The sequence below is a fragment of the Nestor notabilis genome, unplaced genomic scaffold (assembly GCF_000696875.1).
Source record: "Nestor notabilis isolate BGI_N333 unplaced genomic scaffold, ASM69687v1 scaffold1444, whole genome shotgun sequence".
Lineage (NCBI taxonomy): Eukaryota > Metazoa > Chordata > Aves > Psittaciformes > Psittacidae > Nestor > Nestor notabilis.
In genome coordinates this window covers 2,463-25,020 of record NW_009924980.1, presented here as the reverse complement: position 1 = coordinate 25,020, position 22,558 = coordinate 2,463, and the positions used below count along the sequence as shown (strand labels likewise).

At 41.0% G+C, this 22,558-nt stretch overlaps 1 protein-coding gene across 1 annotated transcript in view; it reads left to right on the top strand.

Annotated features, from left to right (window-relative positions):
- Window positions 1-22,298, top strand: part of DIDO1 (death inducer-obliterator 1) — a 36,648-nt gene extending 14,350 nt beyond the window's left edge. Inside the window, exons 7-16 of the mRNA XM_010012822.1 lie at window positions 6,831-7,299; window positions 8,033-8,192; window positions 8,880-8,996; window positions 9,220-9,327; window positions 9,784-9,919; window positions 10,043-10,586; window positions 11,433-11,586; window positions 12,397-12,486; window positions 13,143-13,338; window positions 18,943-22,298. Of these exons, the coding sequence (XP_010011124.1) occupies window positions 6,831-7,299; window positions 8,033-8,192; window positions 8,880-8,996; window positions 9,220-9,327; window positions 9,784-9,919; window positions 10,043-10,586; window positions 11,433-11,586; window positions 12,397-12,486; window positions 13,143-13,338; window positions 18,943-22,298 (5,330 nt within the window). The remainder of the gene's footprint in view (window positions 1-6,830; window positions 7,300-8,032; window positions 8,193-8,879; window positions 8,997-9,219; window positions 9,328-9,783; window positions 9,920-10,042; window positions 10,587-11,432; window positions 11,587-12,396; window positions 12,487-13,142; window positions 13,339-18,942) is intronic.
- Window positions 22,299-22,558: the final 260 nt, after the last annotated feature.

The window sequence follows — 22,558 nt, the reverse complement described above, 5'->3', positions numbered from 1 at the left end:
AAACTACACCTCACCTCCACAGCCCTGGGCACTGAGCGCTCAGTGCCACAAGAGGGTGCTTCAGTGGCACCCGACAGGATCAGGACTGACTCTCCGACAGTGAGGCTGAGATGTCAGGCATGCATCCCATGGGTGACTGTGAAAGGCTGCTCTTGAGAAACTGGTCTCCTAACTGGTAAGTAACTTCTCGTTGTAGAGTGCTTTATAACTGACCTGTAAAGCACCAGCTCACCCATGTGTTCTGTTCAGTTTTTTAACTTGGATAATGCATCACTTCAGAAGAACTCGTGGACTGAAGTTCGGTATCAGCCACTGCATTGGGGCGGAGGGCTTGGGGTAAATTCTGCTCTGTTATGATTATTTCTATCACGAGTGGTGCAGAAGGAGATCATACCACAAATGCATCAGGCGATCCATGTAGGACATAGGCTGTGGGAACACCACTGGTTTTAGTTGGAGAAATCCTGCTCGTTTTAACAGTTTCACAAAGGGAAAAATGCGATTCTCGGATACTGGCAAATAGGGACAAGATACTTCATCTTCCCTGAGCCAAGAGCCTGTCCTTCACTCTGATACGTGCCAACACAGGCTGCCTTCTCCTGCCATTCCAACTGGACAGCAGTGGCACACTGGAGCAACGGCACGGGGAGATGGATGGGGCAGGTACCTGCATCTGAGCACCAAGGGGTGCAGGACCGTGTGGGACTCCACAATGCCACTGCACAGGCCTGTTCTTGAGAGACACTCAAACTGCTGGCTGGGTTTTGGGGAATTCCTAAATAGGTTATTGCTGCTGGCTGTCCTTTCCCACCTGCGTTCCTGTCGCATGTTTGAGCTATCATAGATGCCAGTGCTGGTGCCTATCTTTAGAGACTGGCTCTTGAAACACAGAATTGCTCAACTCTGGCCCAGCCTTTATAGGGGCTGTTGGAAAATACCTGCTAGTGAGGGGGCTTGCTTTTTTAACGACTGCAAAGCTGCATTAGTGGGAATTTCCCTCCTAATTTTAAGACAAAATTCCTTTTAAGTAGTAAATGATCCACTTTAAGAGGCGAGTCACAAGTAGCTGTTCTCTGCTGCTTCGGTTTGATTCACATTGTGGAATTCTACAGAATTTTATTCTTTTAACAGAAAAATGTTAACTACCAGCTTTCTCACTGCTAGTGCCACACAAACTTGTGTGCTGTGCATGAGGTTGAAACTTAGTCGTGCTTTGGTTTTTGTTTTAATTTTGGGGGCTTGGGTTTTTTGGTGTGTTCTGTTTGGTTTTGTTTCGTTTTCCCCCTAAACCTCTCTATCGTAGTGACAGAGGGGCATGAACAGCAGCTGTAGAGCCTCCCCATGCTTCAGCAGCCCCGTGCTGAAGGCTCACCGGCGTGCGAGGCAGCATCTCCCAATGTGTGGGGCGACATCTCGCTCCTTTGGGCCTGTGCTCCCGCTGTGGCCAGTTCCGCACAAGCTGGACAAGATGACGCAGCCATCGGCCTACGCTGCCTTGAGGAGTTCTGTCCTGGAGAGGGGAATAGTTGATCAATGTACAGGGAGGAGCACACAGGGAATGTTAAAGACGGTATTTAGGCTGAGATGAGCTCTGAGGCAGAAGCTCTTCCCTGTGAGGGTGCTGAGGCGCTGGCACAGGGTGCCCCATCCCTCGCAGTGTTCACGGCCAGGTGGGACACAGGGGCTTGGAGCACCCTGCTCTAGTGGAAGGTGTCCCTGCCTGTGGCAGGGGTCGGAGCTGGAGGAGCTTTAAGGTCCCTTCAACCCAAACCACTCGGGGATTGTTAGGCAGCAAAGGCAATAATTCTGGGGTATGAGCAGCTTCACGCTTCATTTTTAGTTCTATAGGGAGATTTCTCATAATGAGTACTGTCACAAACAACCAGCCTTCATGGCTGCAAGATGTTTTTCACAAGTGTCTTTTTAGTGTTGTGCAGTAGTAGCTATGATGCCTTTTGCTGTTAAAAGGTATTTTAAAAGCAGAAAACCTGAACCTTACAGACTCTTTACAGAACAGGCTCCTCAGGTGTAACTGCCTGTAGTTCTCTACACCTCGTTTAAAACTTACAGCATTGACTCAAGCAAGAAATGAAAGATCTTTAAAGAACTGTGATTTGAGTAACATTATACAAAGAAAAGTAATAGCACTCTTCTTCAGTATTTAATAACTGGGAGCAGTAGATAATATCTTCAGCAAAACAGCATGTCACGACTGAGGTAACTTAAATAGAAACGAGAGGAGGTGGTGGTGCATTTTTGAGGTGGCTTTCCAAAGCTATTCCAAAGGAGGATTGGGTGAGGAGGGAAGGGGGAAGAACCAGAATAGGTTAGAATGCTGTACAGAAATATTTTTAGGAGATCAGAGGAGGAGCAATGTTTCCTTTGAGTAATTTGTGTGCTGGGGGTGTGAAGTGACCTCCTGGTGCAGGTGAGGGATTATGGTGAGTGCATCCTGTGGGTCCTTCGCACAGCATTGCTGCACTGGAAATCATTCTTCAATCAGGTCTCAACAGCCACGTTACAGTGCTGAAACATCAGTGTTGAGGTGTACAGAAGTGAAATATGTAACCATCAGGCTTTCAGCAGGCTCGTCCATAACACAGCAGTTAATGTGACAGTTGTGTCATCTACCCCTTCGTTCTTAGCTACGTATTGTGATATTTGGCTTATCTTCATGGGGAGTTACCTTGGAGGGGTTCTGTATCTCTTGACATCTAGTGGGCGAGGTTATAGCTATGTGTGTAGTGAACATACCATCGTAACACTGTTTGTTAAGCCTTGCAAGGAATGCACTTTCTTTCCCTGCCAGAGGATTCAGTGAGCTGACTCATTAGCTCCATCAGAACCTCTCGGTCTTTTATCCTGCTGCTCACAGGACCAAATGGGTAAAACAGGAATTAATGTTTTAAGTGATGTTTCTGACATCAAGCCAAGGAGGTGCACTTGTGTGTTCAAAAGTGGAGAATGCAAGAGCCACTTGAATGCCTCACTCTGGCATTAATCTGTCTGCGGTGAAACTCCTTGTTCAGCCTTAGGCTGATGCACATTAGTCATCTTTCCTTTTATTTTCAGTCTGTTGAAGAGCATTGACTGTAATTATGCTGGACCTAGTGATGAAAAGGACTGGAAGCATCATTGTATAAAATACAGTGGTTGGTATGTGTGCGAGGCATTGACTGCGTCTTCAAGTTGTTTGTGGACTCCAAGGCCAAGCAATTTGAAACCCATTGTCTGAGAGAGAATACCTGCTCCATTTTATAGCCCATCAATTTGCTGAGCTGTGGTACCTGTTCAGAAGTTAAATTCCACATACATTGGCATACTGCCCTCTGAAAAGAATCCCTGTTTTGTTAACTCTTCCTAACATACAATTCCATGGTTCCATAGCTATCAGAAGGAAGGCTGAGCTTTGGGGTGTGCTCACGTCCCCGCTAAGTCAACGAACGAGCAAGCTGCCGGTGGAAGAGGCAGTTCTCCTTCTTCATGCTCACCTGGGGGCTTCTGTGCATTGGATCCCAACCCGTGTAACAAGACAGTGAGTTGGTTCTGCTGAATTACGTGGCAGCACATTAATGTTGTCACTAAACCCTAAACTTGAGAGGAGAAAAATTCTGGTTTCTCATAGTCAAACTAGGGTAAGAAGTTTATTAGGTTAGGTTTGTCTGCAGCCATCACAGGTTACTTACATACGTAGGGTTTAAGTGGTCTTGGTTCTTTGTCTAAACGTGCCCATGGTTTGACAGTGTCCTTCAAATAGTGACGTGTCCTGCAAACCTGAGCATGTGGATGTTGTGAGGCACTGAATGACCTACACGTGACTCAACTCGTACACACAAAATCTGTACCATCGATTCCTCTAATCAAGTACTGCTCAGCACACAGTTTTAATTGGTATAAAGGAGTGTTGTAGTTTGAACCTCTTTAACTTTCATGAAGCTTATCAAATGTTTGCATATTTTCTGTTGGCTAAAGCAGCACAGAATTGCATGCCTTAGTTTGGAAACCCTTCTAAACAGCCACAGTGTCAGTTTGCAGAATAAAGGATGATTCTGCATCTTTCTTCTTGGACGCTTGCTGATTCTGCTGCCCTTCAGCCCTGGGAACTTTGATCTACCTTTGTGCTAGTGCCTTTTAGATTTATTTTACAAGTACAACTCCTTACTGTGACATAGGTGTTTGTGACATAGGTTTGTGGTGTGGATACAGTTCTCACACATACATCATGTGATTGACCCAAAACACCCAGGTTGTGCTATTTTTAGTTTTATCAGTGTACTTCTTGGTAATGAATTTGAAGTAACCATTAAAAACTTGCCTATAGAAGAGGAAACACAGATGTAGAATTTCACATTTTGAGCTCGTGTAAACCAAAAGAACTAAAGCACAGAGAGGCCTGAATTTTGCTGTCATCATTCTGAAACACAAGCTGTGCTGTCCTGCCTTTCCCTGATGAGTCACAGGAACATGCTCCTGTCCAGCCTGCCTGGAGAGCTGCAGTGCTGCACAGAAGATGCAGTAAACCAGGAAAAAGAGAATGGAAGTCAAGTAATCCCTGCAGCGTTCTCACTGCACATCTGGATATTCGCCTTCTCTCTAGTCATAGGAATAGTTCCTAATCCCCTTCCTCTCCATGGGATTGCCAGAGCCCTCCTGACAACTAGGATGGTGTTGGTGGGGTAGGGGAGAGTGGGAACACAAGGAGAGACTATGTGGATCACATGGAAGTTCTCTCTAGCTCAGCCTCTAATGTGAACGAGAAGGGTCTAGGGAAATCTATGGGAATAGCGTGAGAGTAATAATTTTAATCTACATTAAAGTAGAAGATCTTATGTGAAGGTTTATATAGATCTTCTTTATAAATATTCACATCCTTTGGTTTAGTCTGTTATGGCAACTGTTTTCATTTTACACTTCAAGTAGTAAATCTCACTCGGAAATTCTTAAGGCATCTACTTGTAAAATGCCACTAGAAAAGAAAATCAGCATAAATACGTAGTGGTTATGGGTCTTCTGGCTGCTTCTCCTTGTGTTCCAGCAGAAGTTCAGCACACACTGTTATTAGCTATACAAAAGTTCATCTTCACCACAGGTTTTGGTGTTTGTGGTGAAGCCACCAGCAGCAAGAGCTCATTTAAAGAAGCTGGGGTTATGAGTGTCATTCTGCTAGAAGCAGATGCCAATATTTGGGGGGCAACCAAACTTTTAAGTACAGGGGAAGGTTGCAAGGCCATTTCCTCCTGAAATTAGTATCCCGTTATGATTCTTAAGTGTTCCAAGACTTCCTCAGTTTGAGGGGTGTTTCCACTGGAACCTTGCACTGATTTGTGGGGTTGCATGAACCAGACTTCACAGGAGTGCTTTGTCTCCTTCCAGTCCATCTGAACAGACATTGGACAACGCAGACCCATCCCAGTAATTACTGCTGCTCTTACAGCACATCTGGAAGGTGAAGAAGAACCATTTGGTCCTTGGTAAAGTTGCTGATTCCTGGACCTTTCCCAGGAAGTGTCCTGTGTTTTGTAACTAGGGCTTTTGGGCTGTTTCATTGACAAACCCTCACTAGCTAAAACCATCAGATTAGAAATTAACCTGTTTAATGGTCAGTGGTTATCTATGGATTTGTGAGAAGAAAGGCTTTTTTGGGAGAAAACTTGGCTTTTCCAATTTAAACGGTTGTATTGCAGGAGTTGTCATTTGGTTGTTTCCTCAGAACCCTTCCTCGCTTGAGCTGTCAGGGTAAATGTGCTGCTTTTCTCCCACTGTAGCATTAATGTCTTGTAAAGGATGTTTTGTTTGCTCTGTGTGTGTGTTTTGGCTTTTTTTGCTCTGTTGACTTGTTCCTGTCAGTGCCACAAGGTGGACAGATGAAATGAGACTTAAGAAGTGCTTCCTTATCAAGTCCTGGGCAAGTATAACTTCAGCATGTGTGAAAACCGGAGCCTTTACTTACCCTTCTAAATCTTTTAGTGTATAGCGTGTATCAACTATTCTATTAACATTTAATAGGAAATCAGTATATTGTGAATGGAGTACTTTGAGAATGGTGGGAATTAGATGACCACAGCCTGAGCAGCAGTATCAATGTTTGCTTACTCTAGAGATCTAGAATCGAGCTGGGAACTGAATAGGAAGATCTAATAATGGCTTATGGCAATGTCATCAGTATGATATGGGTACTAGCGACCAAGTAGATTATACGTGCAGATTTTCTAAGTAACCTCTGTTTTCTTGCTCATTAAAATAAGAAATATGGGTGAAAGGGTTTCTTAATCTTCAATAATACTAAACTTATGGTAATGTTAATGCAGTTTCAGATTCATGGACTCTAATCAGGTCAACCGCTGTAATAACATGGTTCTGTGAGGTGCTATGAGGACTTTTCTGTTAAAATGTGGATTGTATTGTGCCTTTGTCTTAAATTTGTGGAAGTTTGGGGTGGTTTTGAAGCTTACTCATGAAATCCCACTCAAGAATCTTTGAAGGTGGTGCCTTATTTTCCTTTCAGTTTTCTTGCATAGGTTGTAAATTAAGTTTTCAACCTTTAGAGCCAAAGTCGAACTCTCTTAAATTCTTCAGTTGGCCTCTGAGACAAAGCATCTGAAGGATCAAAGACAAATTTCTTCACAAAAAAATGTATGAACCTCTGCATGGTTTTTGAAATTACTTTTTAAGTGCTAGTGAAAGTAAATAGCTTGGATTTTGCCTACTCGATAATTAAGCTCTGGAGATGTTATTTCACAGACTTCCTTATAGATTGGTACCTGGTCTTCATGAACAGGAAGTTGTCAAGTTAAGCCTTTAATATTGTATTCTCTTCTTTGTTCTAACAGCTCACAGGGAAGAGAAAAGGAATGAAGATAGAGCAGAGGCTGCACTGACATCAAAGAAAGCTGTTGCATCTATAATGGAGAAACAGACGACTTCTCTTTCTAAAAGTCTTCCTTCAAAGAAGTCCTCATCCTTCTCTAACACATCACTAACTAAACAACCACTTAAGCCTTCTGCTGGAAGTTTCAAAGGTGTCATTCCCAAGAAGCCTTGGCTTTCATCAGGCAGTGTTTCTCCGTCAGGCAGTGTTCCTTCAAAGCATTCATCTCTTTCTCATGGCTCATCAGTTTCCAAAAAACCAGCTACATCTTCCAGTTTGGGTGGAGGACTCAAAAAGCCTTCACAGTCTTCCATGTCTGCTGCATCTGGAAGTAGTCAAGCAAAGGCATCACCCAGCCCTATCCCGTCACAACCCAACTCTCAGATTCGGCAAAATATTCGACGATCCCTAAAAGAAATTTTATGGAAGAGGTGGGAATTCAAAGCACTTATTTTATGTAGGAAGCTACAAGTAGAAGTTAATGTTTAGCCTGAAGAGTTTTGCTTGCATCTTGATAAGGGATATTGAGGGTTTGAATTTATACTGAAAATTACTGCAAGTGTAATGGGTATTTCAGGTGTACCTTAAAGAAAGTAATCTTTAGTAAATAAATGCACATGTGAAAAAGCCTTTAGGAATTAAGAAAGGGACCTCACTAATCCATTTATAGGGACGCAATTACAGCTGAATTAAATTGCAGCATAGAAGCTTTTATAATGCAGGTGCTCTGAAGCTTTAAAATCTGGTGGTAGCAGTGTTGGAGATGCTGAGGTTGTGGAGAACATAGTACAGGAAATACCATAGTAAAAGATTAGATGCTTACTGAAGTAGGGATTCCTTCCCAACATACAAATCAACAACAACAAACCCAGGTCAATGGACAACTGTATCCCTTAGGAAAGGAAAAAACAAAAAGCAAACATTCCCACAAGGATTATTAAAGCTAATGCCAGCCACCAAGTCTTACTATAGAGCACCACATTCTGGTGGTGTCTCTGAAATGGAAATGCTGTTCACAGTGGAGAATCTAGGAGTAAGACTCAAGTACTTGAGCCTCACTGAGGGAGAATGCGCCTAGGTTAGTTGTTTAAAGTTAGCTTTTATGAATGCTACCTGAAGATTCCTGCCTAACATAAATGCACGTACCCTTCTTGTTTTTAACAGAGTCAATGATAGTGATGATCTGGTCATGACAGAGAGTGAAGTAGGAAAAGTAGCACTCAATATTGAAAAGGAGATGTTTAACTTGTTCCAAGTTACAGACAACAGATACAAGAGTAAATACCGTAGCATCATGTTCAATCTCAAGGACCCCAAAAACCAGGTTTGGAATTTCCTTAAAACAGTAATATATACTGAAATAGACTTCTGGGTTTTAATATGTCAAACTCTGCCTTCAACATTTAGAGTTTCAAGGCAGAGACTTATGAATTATACTATAAAAGATTATTATAAAGCCATTCAAATATTTGAAGAATATTTGGTTTTATCCAAGGAGCTCAAAGGCTGCTTTAGTTGGTCATTTGTATTTATTAAGTGTGGGCATTTGGTGTGAAATACTTATTACAGAATGACTTTAAATACAGACTTCATTAATTTCTCCTCTTGTGACATTCTGTACTACCTGTTAGATACTGCCCATTTACATGGTCATCTTTGTGCTTTAAAACTAAAAAATTGATGCTGGTACAGGTGAAAATACTAGAGAACACTTGAAGTTTAATTTATTAAGTTTTCTACAATAGATATGAAATAGGAAGTGGCAAATTCTGACACTCCTATTCAGTTACATTGATTGTTACTGATGATAATGAAGAAAACTCATACTTCGTATTTATTTCATCCTTATGATCTGGTTGCTGCACCTTTCCTAATATGCTTATAAGCAGCCAGTATTTGTAATAGAGAATTGAGAAACTGGAACAGCTTTTGGCTGTTAAGCACTGCAAATCCTGCTAGTTACCTAAGCAGGTTCTCTTCAGCATAGCAACAACGTGGGTTCTGTTTCCAGGGGCTCTTTCATCGTGTCCTTCGTGAGGAAATCTCACTGTCAAAACTAGTGAGGATGAAACCAGAGGAACTTTTATCTAAAGAACTGTCTATGTGGAAAGAGAAACCAACTAAAACAGTAAGTAACAGAATTTTGCCCTATTATCTTTAGTAGCTACAAATTAAGAGTCAGTTCACTAACCCTTACCACCCATATTGTGTTAAAGTACCATTTTCTTCCTAATGCAATGCTAATAATGTTCAGTTTCAATACACTTTCTCTACCACCAGCCAACTTATAGCAAGGTACAAAATAAAAGTATAAAATTATAAAATAACAAACGGAGTGGGGTTTTTTTCAGACTACAGAGGCAAGAAGCAAATCTCATGAAGTGAAGAAAGCAGCTGTAAAACGGGAACATGTGCCAGCTGTAAATATGGAAGATTCTCCACCCGTGTCTGATTCGGATGTAAGTATTGGCTATCGCTTCAGTATGAAGACATTGAAGGAGATAAATCAGGGCCTGCAGTCTCTCATCAGAAGTGCAGACGTTTCAGTGAGCTGTAAGGACATTATTACCTAGTAGGTGTGCTATGAGCATTTTTCCTTTTAGTTTGAAGGAGTATAACCACCAAATGATAGACATATTTGGATGCGTTTCTAAAACGCTGTGTATTTTTCAGCCCTGCTGTCAACTTACAGAGCAATCCTTTCTTTCTAAATATTAGCCATCTACCCCAGAATATTGTGGAATGAAATGAAGACAAATACTCTTTGAGAGCTCTATCTGACATGATATGCTTTAACCAAGGCGCTTAATCTGTTTTTTAAAAGAGTTGAAGTTAATTAATGGTTTCCAAAGTGTTCTTTTAATAGTTGGAATTAATGATCAACTGGAATATCTTTTGTGTTTATTCACTTTTAGGAGCAGCAAGAGTCAGCCCGAACTGCATCGAATTCAAACAGTGCTGCTTCTCTAGATGTGTTTAGCAGTATGTTGAAGGACACAACAAGTCAACATCGAGCCCATCTTTTTGACCTGAACTGCAAAATCTGTACAGGTACCTACAGCGCTGACTTCATGCAAAGTAAAAGAACTGTTATGTTAAGAGTAGTGTGTTTGTGTTTCTTTAAGCTATTTCATTGTTAAATAGTAATCAAAAGCTTTTGAAATCAACTTACAGGTCAGATTTCAGCATCTGAAGATGAAGGGCCACCTAAGAAAAAGTCAGTGGCTTCTGTTAAAAAGGTGGAGTCGAAATCAAAGCCAGATGTTCAGCCAAAGTATGAAAGTTCTGCACCTGCCTCAACAGCAGAGCCTGTCACAGAGGCCGTCTCTGAAAACACAGCGGAAACTGAAGATGGACCAGTAGCAGAAACAGTTCCTCAGTCAAGCGCAGAAAGAACTTGCATTCCTACAACCCAGGCCCCTACTAATGCAGATTCCTCTGTACCTGAAGAGGTCTCTGCTTTTCCTGCCACTTGTGCTGGTGTAGTTGTCACAACCGTAACAGTTTCAGGCAGAGACCCCAGGACAGCGATGAGCAGCTCCTCTGGTATTGTGACCCCGGCCCTGCGTTCTGGTCCTGCCTCTGACAAAGTTTCAACAGTGGAAACAAAACAGGAAACTTCAAAACCAATTATGACTGTCCCCAAATCAATATTGACAAAACCTTCGTCCTCACCAGATCCAAGATACTTGGCAGTTCATCACTCACCCAATGTCAAGTGCGTATACTTTATAGTACCCAGTCTTTGATGAGGTTATCCTCAACATCTTGTGTGTCCCATGTCCCATTCCCCTGCTCCCAGTTTAAAGGCATGGTCAATGTTAAAGTTGAGGTAACCTGATGCAGGTTTTTAATTTACCATCCCATAATTTACTTTCTCTAGTTGGTAAAATTTTCAGACCATCAGTAGATGTTGATTACAAAGACTCTACAATGTGTTTCAGCAGATAAATAAAACAAGGTATTACACAGACTTAAAGTCTGCATGTACATTAATATAGAGAAAGTGAGTGTGAGAGATGTTTTAAAGGCATTTCTAGATTATTCATCCTGTATTAAAATACTTTTACATCTGAATTTATGAATGAACCAATTGACCAGCTTGAAAGGAAGTGGATTTCTTTCATATTCTGGGTATATACAATAGTAAAAATAAATATTAAGTATATCCTTATGCAGCTGCAGTGAAAAGATTTTTGTTCATAGCAAATTCTTTTACTTGAGAGTCTCTGATGCATATTGTTGACCCAGTTAGTGGGCAATATATAATTCATACTAGTTGGTTATAGAGTCAGGATCACAATAGTTACAGTGCTAATATAATTCTGTAAAGTAGTATCTTTTCAGCATCTTTTTTCCTGTCTGCAACTACAAATTTATTTACTGTTACTCCTTGCTTTTTTCACTAATAACAAGTTAATGGAAAACACTAACAAAGGATTAAGTAAAAATTCTCTTACTTGTTTAAAACAAAGTATTCAATCAATAGAAAGAGGGAGGAAAATTAAAAAGATTCTTTCTCATTTGTATTCTGTAACCTCTATGTTCTGGATTTGTTTTGCAGTGTCGCGGAGCCACGCTCACCTCAAGACAGTGACACTTCCCTCTTTCTCTCTCGTCTCAACACCATTTGGAAAGGATTTATTAACATGCAAAGTGTGGCCAAATTTGTCACTAAAGCATATCCTGTCTCCGGGTGCTTTGATTATCTTAGTGAGGTTAGCACTGATGTGTTTATGTGTTTAGAATAAATCTCTACTGCAGTTCCTGTTGCTGGAAGGGCTGGGGTCACTACGTACATGTTGTTGTACTAGAACTGTAGCAGTGGTAAGTACCATCCCCGCAGTAATAGGTAGCTCAAGCTAGAGGGGTCACTGATGTCATCTATTACAAAATTTTGTTTGGCCATTTATGAAAAATATCATCCTTTTTAATGATCTTCAACTGAAAACCTTTGGATGATACTATTCTGGGAGAGTGTACGTTCAAATAATGAGTGTATAAAGGTTTGAGCTAAACCAAGCTTTTCTTTCTTCTCTGAAGTTTTATTTTATGCAACTGCTAAGTTTCAAGCACAAATACGTGGTTTAGGACTTTTATTAATAGGGTTGGTGGTTCTTTTTGATACTGCTTTTGCTAAAGTGAGTTTCACAGTCCCAATGACAGGAAGCTCACTAGAATTATGTGACTCGTAACTGAAAGAGTGGAGGAAAAGCTCTATTTCGCAGCTTCCCTATAAAAACAAAGCCAGTAATGGGCATACAGAGCCAGTTTACATTTTGCTGCTGTCCTTGTTTGGGAGTACCTGTTCTGTTCCATGTGTACCATTAGCCTTTTGATAACATGCTGTAATTAAACACCTTGATATTTAGAAATAGCCTGTCTGAAGTTAGAAAAGCATGTATGAAAGCTTCCCACGATATAATGGTGTATTATCCACTGGGCTGCTGGGATGGGGCAACCTGCACTGCTTTTAAACATCAGTCTCTTGTTTTTTCTCATGCTACCGTGTAATGCTTCTTGTTTAGGATTTACCAGATACAATTCATATTGGTGGGAGGATCTCACCGAAGACGGTCTGGGATTATGTTGGCAAACTCAAATCTTCGCTGTCTAAGGTATTCACTTCAAATCCTTTGCAAAACCTGGAAGAAAAATACAGCAATGTGAAATAAGAACTTTTTATAGTTAGTAAACAGCAAATACTGACATAGGTCGCACCTGGAAAACTACCAACACCACTTATTCCTTTGACAGTTTTGATTTATTGAAGAATTACTGTTATTGAGCTGCAGATCCTCTTGATCTCTCTCTCCTGCGTAGTAGTTAGATCTTCGTACTATTTATTAATTTTTAATGATTGAACATTAATTATTCAGTATTGAAGATTAAACCCCAAATTTTAAAGAAAAAGAACTTTATGGAATATATTTTACTATTAAAAATACTTCAGAAGTGAAAAAATGAGGCACCCTGTACAGATATAATCGTGAAACTGAGAATTTTCCCTTTCATTTGTATTAATTTAAGCCTGAAGATGGTTACTTTGATGTAAGATACACAAGTAACTTGTATTTCTGAAAACGACAAGCCTAATTCTGTTTTAGTATTCCAAATTGAACAAGAGGTCTCTCTTAAAGCCAGAGTCTTGCCTTGAAAACATAGTTGAAGTGATAAATGTACAGTTAGTTTTTACCCCTGGAATTTGTCCTTTTCCATTTTATTTGCTGGTATATTTCAGCTTGAATTTTTCCACTTTGCTTTTGTATTACAGGAATTGTGTTTGATTCGTTTCCATCCTGCAACAGAAGAAGAGGAAGTTGCCTATATCTCTCTCTACTCCTATTTTAGCAGTCGTGGTCGTTTTGGTGTTGTAGCTAATAACAACAGACATATCAAGGATCTCTACCTGATCCCCCTGAGTACTAAGGACCCAATTCCTTCCAAACTGTTGCCCTTTGAGGGACCAGGTAAGCACAAAACAGGGGAGGTTAAATGCTAGGTAAAATCACATCACAAAAGTCAACCTAAGACAAATTGTTGAATGTTTAATGTAAGTGTTACTAAATTTTTCTATATAAAACCAATTTTAAAGTACATAAATAGGGAAAATTTGGAAATCCAACTCCGAGACAAAATTGTCTGAAATTTCCATAGCTTTTCCAACAAGGTGCTTGTATACTATTAAGAGGATGAGTTGACCTATAAAATCAACTAAACCCAGCCACATTACTGGAAGAATAACTAAAACAGCACACCCCCCCTCTACCCTATCTTCATCAACCCATAAATCCACGAAATCTAGGCCCTTACAAGCCATTCACTGTCACTTAAATCAACCAGGAAATGTAACCCACAGAGGAGTCCAGGAATCTATGAAGACAAAGGTAATATTTATAGTGGTTTCACTACGTTGTAGTTGTCTCATGCTGAGTCTTAATCTGTGTGTGCAATATGGTGCACAAGGGGTTTGTAAATGTTTTATTCTAGTTGAAGAAAATTCTGGCCAAATCACTGGCTTCCAAAAATTGGTTTGATAGGGGAAAAGGGATCCACATTCCATAGGGTTAGTAGGTGGCAGACAGTAGTTGGTATAGGCAGGTTATATTATAATCTTCTGGTTTTAGATAAAAATACCATTAGTAATGTTTAGTTTGAGTTTGCTCCATGCTTTTGTGTTCAACATGGTGACAGAAGAACTGAGAATCAACTCAGCCATGAAACAACCACTAAAAAACGTGAAGTCGTCTTCCTCTGAGGATGGAGATGTTGCCTGTGCCTTAGTTTCCAAATAAGTATCTGGGGTTTTATACACGATAATAGCTTGAGAAGCTGAAGAACTCCAGGTTACAATGAAGGTCCTACTTCATTGTCGTAGCAATGGTTTGCAGACTATTAAACGGTAGGTATGAAACAGCAAACATGCAAGGAGCTGACCTTTCCGAGCAGCTGACTGTCCTCTACTCCTCAAGTACAAGTCTAGGACTAAACTCAATAAAGCCTTCTCAGAGCTTGTCTGCAGGAGCAACAGTGTCTGGGACAGGTTTCCATGTGTTGATGGCGTATGACTCCAACAACAGGAAATGATACATCCTTAGTTAAATGCTCTCCCTCTGTGAGGTTGCAAGGGGCACTTGGTGCTGAATCCTCAAACAAGATTTTTCTCATACACTCCAAGTCTGTCTTAGCCATCCTTGACCAGGGCACAGTCTAGTCTAGGTCATTGTTTTTAGGCTATAGCTAAAAAGGCAGGATTATTTCTATCTGAATTATAACAATATAGCTATAATATAATATAGCACCTCATAGTCTTTAACATACTGAATTCTTGAAAGGTGGGCAAAAGCTGTTATTCCCATTTCATAGCCAAGATGTGAATACACTGAGCGCAGAACGCTTGGCACAGGGATATAGGCAAAGGGTCTTAACTCATGGACTGGCTTTTCCAGCCAAAATAAAAGCGCCACCTTCCTTTCTGGGCAGTAACACAAGAAAGGGGCTGGCCATTGAATCAGCTGTAAATGCTGGGCTTTAATAACCTGCTTTAGGGAGACACTTCCCTACTTGTCACCTACTTGCATTCCTGTGGAAAGACCAGCTTTCCTTTTTACTTCCTAATATTTTTCCTTTATAGTTTTCATTTTAAACAAAACTCTTACAAAAAATATAGGTATCATTTGCAGGTGATGTTCAGGAAGGCAAATTTAGAGTTTCCAGATTGAAATACCTATTTGTAGGCAAAGTGGAGTAAAGGATAGCAATAGAAACAGGGTTCCAATGGCAGAGAGGCCAGAAGATGTAACAGTTTCTTTTGACTTAGACTTTGGCCATTAATTCACACTTCTGGAAACTTCTGTAACAGCTTTACCTCATAGTCGGGCTAAGTTGTGTTCAGGTAAGGTGTTTTTCTGGTTTTGTGTATGTATTAAAACCGTGGTATAAAAGACATGTAATCCACACTTCTTAATGGCATCTGATGGAATTCACTGCTTTTTCTTTCACAATCAATAAAAATATTTTATGGAAAGTGGTCATTGTCTCCTTAAATTTAATCGTGTACCTTCAAATAGAGTTGAGCAAGGACTCAAAAAGCATTATGCTTCAGATGTACTTAACAAATCATCTTAAGATGACTGGAGGGGGGAAGAGGGAGAGGGCAATAAACCCCTGCCACTCCAGAAATCCTAGTCAGGAGATGTTCAGGCGCATATGGATTATGCATTTCTCCTGTTTTCTGATGGACTGGATTGGGAACACAACTGAGGACTTCTGAACAGCGCTAGTACCTAGAAGATCTACAAAAAACTTTAACATGGGTGATTTTAAAACAGGAAAATGGAAGGTTATCCATATTTATACTTAATTCACCTTAGTTATTACCAGGTTTCATGTATCAGTGGGCTCTTCTGCATTGTCTCTTTGCAGTGGTTTACTGTATGTGAAGTTACTCCTCTGTTTCACATACACACTTAAGGTTATTTAGTGCTTTCATCTGTAGATCTCAAAGCATTTTGTAAAAAGTATAATCAGACTTAATTACCAATAGAAAGTGATTTATTGAGGGGTTTAGGGGCAACTTTTGGAATGTAACAAGTATCTTATGTAGTTAAAGTAAATTAATAACAGCCATATGTCAGCAAAGAATTACACAAGTGTTGCTAGATCTCTTCTGGTAGTTTATAATAGGAAGTGTGGTTTTAAGGTATGGAGTATCCTATGTAGCATTAAGTCTCATGCTATTTAGAACATTTAAAAATTGCCACAAATGGAACCAAATTTTAACTGCTTTTAATAGAGTTTAGATGTCTTTATCTCAGCAGAAATCATTAGGAAAAGCAGCAGCTGAGAAGGACATGGCATTAGGAAAGTCATGATGTACCTTCCTGGACAGCGCTGTTCCCATGCAGACAGTGATCTGTACCCCTGAATTAAGGGTGCACAAATCCGATGATACCAATCAGTTGCTGTCATGATTAATTGGGACAAATACTGAAATGGTATTGATAATGTTTTAAAGAATATCTTATATCAGTCTGCAGTTTCAGACTGTGCACCATGGCCATGCTTAGTCCGCTCCTGTGGCTGTGCCATCGATGTACAGAAATTAGGCACAGGCCTCTAACAGGTAACTCCTTACGTGCTGGTGATGGAAGGGGAAGATGGAATTAATGTATTTAAGGATAAACCCCCAAATACTCATCCAACACCAATATTTAGTACATCCTGGTTTAATAGCTTTAGTTACAGGATGTAACTCAATAAAACCAGTGTCTGGACTTCAAATACATAATAGGATAATAACTGTTTTCTAAATAATTCAGCACTGAAAGCTGCTAACTCTGCTGTCACAGCTTGCAAGACTTAAAACGCTCGTGAAAGACAAGTCATTGAGCAGTAGTTGGAGACTGCAGCCACTGTTTTCCTTACTACCTAAAATCAAGCACTTAACCTGTTTATGGATATTAGGCTGACCATTGAGATGCTGCTCTGGCTGTATGCTCCCATTTAAAAGAAACATTTAGTATTTGATCACTTTGAACTGAGTGACTGTAGAAGCCAGGTCAGGCAAAATTTCTCATATTTGTGTAAAATTACAGTATCGAAATGTAAAATTTTAATGGGATTTCTTCTATGATGACTAAACTCTAAAGAGATTGAACTACAACTATTGTTATTAACTTACTACTGGAATTTATTGCCTTGAATGTGTGTTAAAATCTTACCTTGTTTTAATTAGCGCCTCAATCTCTGTTTCTTACAGAGATTCAAACCTGATTTTGCAGTAATTGCTGTTTATTAGGTATTCTGTCTGCTGGATTTTTGAAACCTGTTGATATCAGTTACTCAGTGGATGAGATTCATTGTGACTAATTGCATAAATCACAGGTCTCTGCACAGAAGTCGATAACCAAAACATTAACAACAGGAGAACAGCAAGTGCCTACTAAGAGGGTTTGAATGAACACCAATCTGTGGGATACTCTGCACTGGTCAGCACTGACCAGATGTGGAGTCGTTATTCATATCCTGATAAAGAAAAGATAAAGCAAATTCACACACAGTGAACCATTCCTAGATAGTGGGTCTCTTCTGACTGTAAATTGTGAATGTGGGGTTTTCCTCAGTTAAGTTGTCTTACTTTTGAACTATGTCTTGATCTTATATGTTAATATAACTTCATTTAAGGTAGTAAATCATTGTGAACAGAACTGCTAGAATTGCTTTTGGGCTGTGGGTACAAATGAGTATTTGGATAAGTCAAGTATTTATGTGGTCCTTTTTGAATAGCTTTAGAATTCCCTTTGTTTATATATTTAGGTAATACTTCGTTTAGTTCCTGTCCTGCCTGCTTTTCTTGTGCATCTCAGCATCCCTTCCCATCTTACAGGGCAGACTTAAGCATGTACTGAATTATTAGCAAATCTTAGTTCTGGTAATATAGGTGGTTAATTTTCTTTATGCTTTCATGAATTTTCTGTGCTTTTTCTAAATATGAAAGAAGGTGAGAATTTGCAACACTTCTCACTTTTTTTTTTTAATCACACATCTTGTACCTGGAGGAAAAAGCTTTTGGGCACTGAGTTTTGGATGTAAAAATAGGAAACAGTATGTACTACAAAATGAAAGCTACTTAAAGCAAAATGTCCAATACCCTTTTAAGCACAGAGCTTCATTCTGGACATGTTTATCTTCCTTAAGTGTGAGTGGGAACTGTCCATGTAAAAGGAAGAAAGGCGGTAACAGACCTACAGCCCTTTGCATTTTTCCTGTTTATCAGAAACTTTCCCATCAGTTTAGGATACACTTCTCCAAGGATTCAAGCCTGAAGCTTTCCCAGAGGTGTAATTCTATTTTTTACTTACAGAAAAGCCTACGGCATCAAACTGAACCCTGCAGAGGGTTTAAAGTCACCAGGGTTTTAAAGTCACCAACTCTTTTCTTGCAGGGAAGGTGAATCCAGCCAGGGTCCCTTCCCACACATTTAACTCCTTCCTGCCTAAGCCCTCCTTTGCTTGCTTGGTAGCTTAGCAGTTTCCCTGCTTCTAATGTCTAGCTGGAAAAATCCCAAAGTGGGGAGTGGGTTCCAAGCTTTGATACTGTTCCCAAATGCAGTTTGTTTGAGGTTGTTTTCTCAGCCATTACTGATATTTGTTTTAACTTGGAAATAGACAAGATGTTTATAGACTGGTGTCAATGTTAGTGTTTTAGCACAGATGATTGTAACAGAAATGGTTACAAAGTTTAGCCCAGGTTTTAGCACTTTTCAGTATGTCTGTGTATACAACATGTTTGCAAACTATTTAAATGATGATTTCAAACCTGTTCCTGTAATCTTTTATTTAGAATATCAAGGAAGGAATTAAAACATTGCTTATTATATACAAATATATATGAAAAGAAATACAGACACATACGCTAATGAATATTGCCAATAGGTCATCTCATGGAATTTAGAAAACCCTGTTTCATCTTTATGTCTTTTGTAGCTGCCATTATCTAAAATACTAAGTTTCTACTGAAAGCATAATTAAGAACTAGGTTTTTACATCCACAATCTTTGTGTTTCCTTTCAGGTCTTGAGTCATCTCGGCCGAATTTAATTCTTGGATTGGTGATCTGTCAGAAGGGGAAACGTCCTGCCACTGGTATGGAAACAGAAAAGCCAGAGGAAAAGCGAAGCCGAGTTCAAGCACATGAGGAAAGCGGGCCGCTAGCTGCATCGCAGGAGAAGAAAGCTCCAAAGTACACCCTTTATTCAGGAGACCCAGCCATCAGCACAACACCACCTGGATCTCCTCCACCTCCACCACCACCACCTCCCGCTCCAGACACCTCAGCGGTCACACCTTCAGTATTAAAAATACTGTCCTCAATCAAAAGTGGCACCACAACTGCTGCAACAGCACCAACTTCAACTACTGCTGCTGCCAGCACTGCTGCTACCCCTTCTTCATCCACCAAAACCGCCACGCCGCTCGAGCACATCCTGCAGACGCTTTTTGGCAAGAAGAAAACTTTTGAGCCTGTGGCTAAGGATCCTGAGAGTGCCCAGTCCTCAAATCAGGAAGGTCAGGCTGCCTCCGATGGAGGAATTTCAGCCGTTCCTTTGTTAGATCCCATTGTGCAGCAGTTTGGCCAGATGTCAAAAGACAGAGCTATAGAAGAGGAGGAGGACGACAGACCATATGATCCTGAAGAAGAATACGGTCCAGAGAAAGCTTTTGAAATGCAGACTGGCGAGAGTGAGACACGATTTAATGTGGAAAAGCCATCTAATACAGCAGAACTAGAGGATGAGGCCTACGATCCAGAAGATGAAACTATCTTGGAAGAAGCAAAAGTGACTGTTGATGATTTACCTAACAAAATGTACACGGACACTAAAAGCAATTCTTCAGAAACATCTGCTTCGTATGTCCCGGATCTGTCTGCATCCTCATCCTTGGTAGAACAGCAAAAAATGTTGGAGGAATTGAACAAACAAATAGAAGAGCAGAAAAGACAATTAGAGGAGCAAGAAGAAGCCCTCAGACAACAAAGAGCAGCTGTTGGTGTTTCAATGGCGCATTTTTCGGTGTCTGATGCTTTAATGTCACCACCACCAAAATCTTCCCTGCTAAAGCCTGAATTATTCCACCAGGACCAGCAAGGTACACAAAAAGTAGATGTACCTTCCTCTTTAAATCAGCAAGCACAACTTGTAAACCAAGGCTGTGACCCAAGGCAGAACAGAGATCCTCGCCAAGCTCGGAGAATGGCAACAGAGACCAATGACAATGCTGATGCTCGATTAAAGCCCCAGGTGGTACAGAATGAGATGTCCACAAGAGAAATTGCTCCAGCCAGTTTTCCGAATGCTTTGCAGACATCACTTGGTAAGGAGGATAAAGCTGCTCCGCCTGGTTTTACTAGTGATAATTGGGTTTCAAGTGAAACCATCAAGGCTTCTACAGTGTCCCAGAAAGAGACATCTAATAGCAAATTTGAAACCACTCTTCAAATTACTTTGGAAAACGTGAGTCAAACAGCTTCTGGAGAACCTTCATCCAAACCGTTACGTAAGGTGCTGCTTCCAACACCTCCAAGTACATCTTTCCAGCCTAATTTCCCCACATCAACCGACAGCCAGTCTCTGCAAGATATGCATAAAGTGTCATGGTCAAATGAGTCAAAGGAAATGATAGGAAGAGATTCTTTCTCAAATCCAATGTTTACTTCTCAGGAACAGGCAGCCGGTCACTTTGAACCAGAGAGGGGTCTTTCAGCAGTGCAATATGATGAGCAAAGGAATCCTCAGTCTCATCAATTTGTAGAACAAACTGAATCGCCATCAGTTCAGAGTGAGGGTGGACCTTCCCAACAGCACTTTGAAGAAAACCGAGCTGGACCTCAGTTTGCTTTGTCTGGGCAGAAAGGAGGACCTCCACAACCACTCATGCAACCCGGAGGACCTCATGGACCTAATTTTAGAGGACAGGTGCCACAATTCCCTGAAGAGCATGGTTTTCCAAACAATGATGGGCAAAGAGGACCTCCATCCGGAAGATTTGGAGGTCAGAAGGGTCCCATTCCTTCCTTGTTTTCTGCACAGCATGGACCACCCTCTCTTTTTGGTGATAACAGGGGCCCTGCCCCTTCTTATCATGGTGTTCCAAGAGGAATGTCACCATCTCAGTTTGAAGATCCCAGGGAACCTCACATGGAACAAAGGGAATTCTCAGATTCCCAGTATAATGAAATGATTAGGCCTCCAGGGCAGTTCGAAGGACCAGATCAACCTCAGTTTATGGGAAATAGAGGACCTTCACCTTTCCCTTTTGGAGGTCAAAGACGACCCCCACCAGCTCAGTTTAAAGGACAGAGAGGAGGCCCTCAGTTTGGCGGGCCAAGAGGCCCAGCCCCGAGTCATTTTGGGGGACCAAGAGGGCCTCACCCAAATCAATTTGAAGGGCAGAGAGGACCAGCTCCAAATCATGTCCCTGGTCCAAGAGGACTTTTGCCACAGCCATTTGAAGAACGGAGAGGGAATTCACCACCCAGATTTGCCAACCAGAGAGGTCCAGCGCCAGTTCAGTTTGGAGGACCAAGAGGATCTGCACCTGCAATGTTTCCAGAAGAAAATGAACCTCCCTCTTCTAGGTTTCATTTCCAAGGTCAATCACAAGGCATGAAGCCAACCCCAAGACCACTCCTGGACCTTCCAAGCCATCCATCGCACAGAAAAGAAATGTGGGAGGAAGCTGGACCGTCTGCGTCTGGTTCCAATATTCCTGGACAAGGACCTGACTCGGAAGGACAGTGGTCAGCATCTGACTTCCGAGAAGGCAAAACCCCTGAATTTAGGGGCCAGATGTTTGAAGGGAGACAGAGAGACAGATATGAGGGAGGAAATAAAGACAAGGGCTTAGATCAGCCAGAGTCTCAGCAAGCAGATAACCGACAAGGTAGACCCTTTGAGGAAAGACGAAGGGATCGAGAACACAGCAGACCTTGGGAAAGAGACCGGGGCAGAAACTGGAATAGGGACAGGGACTGGGAGAGACACAGAGACAAGGACTGGGACAAAAATAGAGACAGAAACCCAAACAAAGATAGAGAGAAGGATTCGGACCGGGGTAAGGACTGGGAAAGAAGCAGAGACCGAGACAGAACAAGAACCAGAGAGAGAGAATCCTACAGGAGACGTGATAGAGATCGATCAAGAAGCAGAGACAGAGATCGTGACAGAGACAAAGACCGGGACCGGGATCGGAGCAGGGAAAAAGACAGAGATCGAGAAAGAGATCGAGATCGTGACAGAGACAGAGGAAAAGATCGCAAAGATCGGAGTAAGAGTAGGGAAACTGGTAAAGAGGTGAAGCCTGAAACACCGAAGGAGACTCAGAAACCGTCAGAAACAGAAGCTTCGTCTTCCACTAATCAATCATAGAAATATGATTGCGATTTCCCATAAACAATAGACTTTTAGAACACAGCAAGGACTGAAGCAACATCTTGTACATACTGTATATTCTCACCTTTACAGGAATCCCTTTGTAAAACTAGCCTTACACAATGTCCTTACAAATTAGCAATTTTTGAACAACTGTGAATGCAACTACTCGAATAGGTAAAAGGCAAGAACACACCGGACTGTCACTTGCTGCATTTTGTGCATAATGTTTTTCTTATTGGAATTCACAGCGTTAC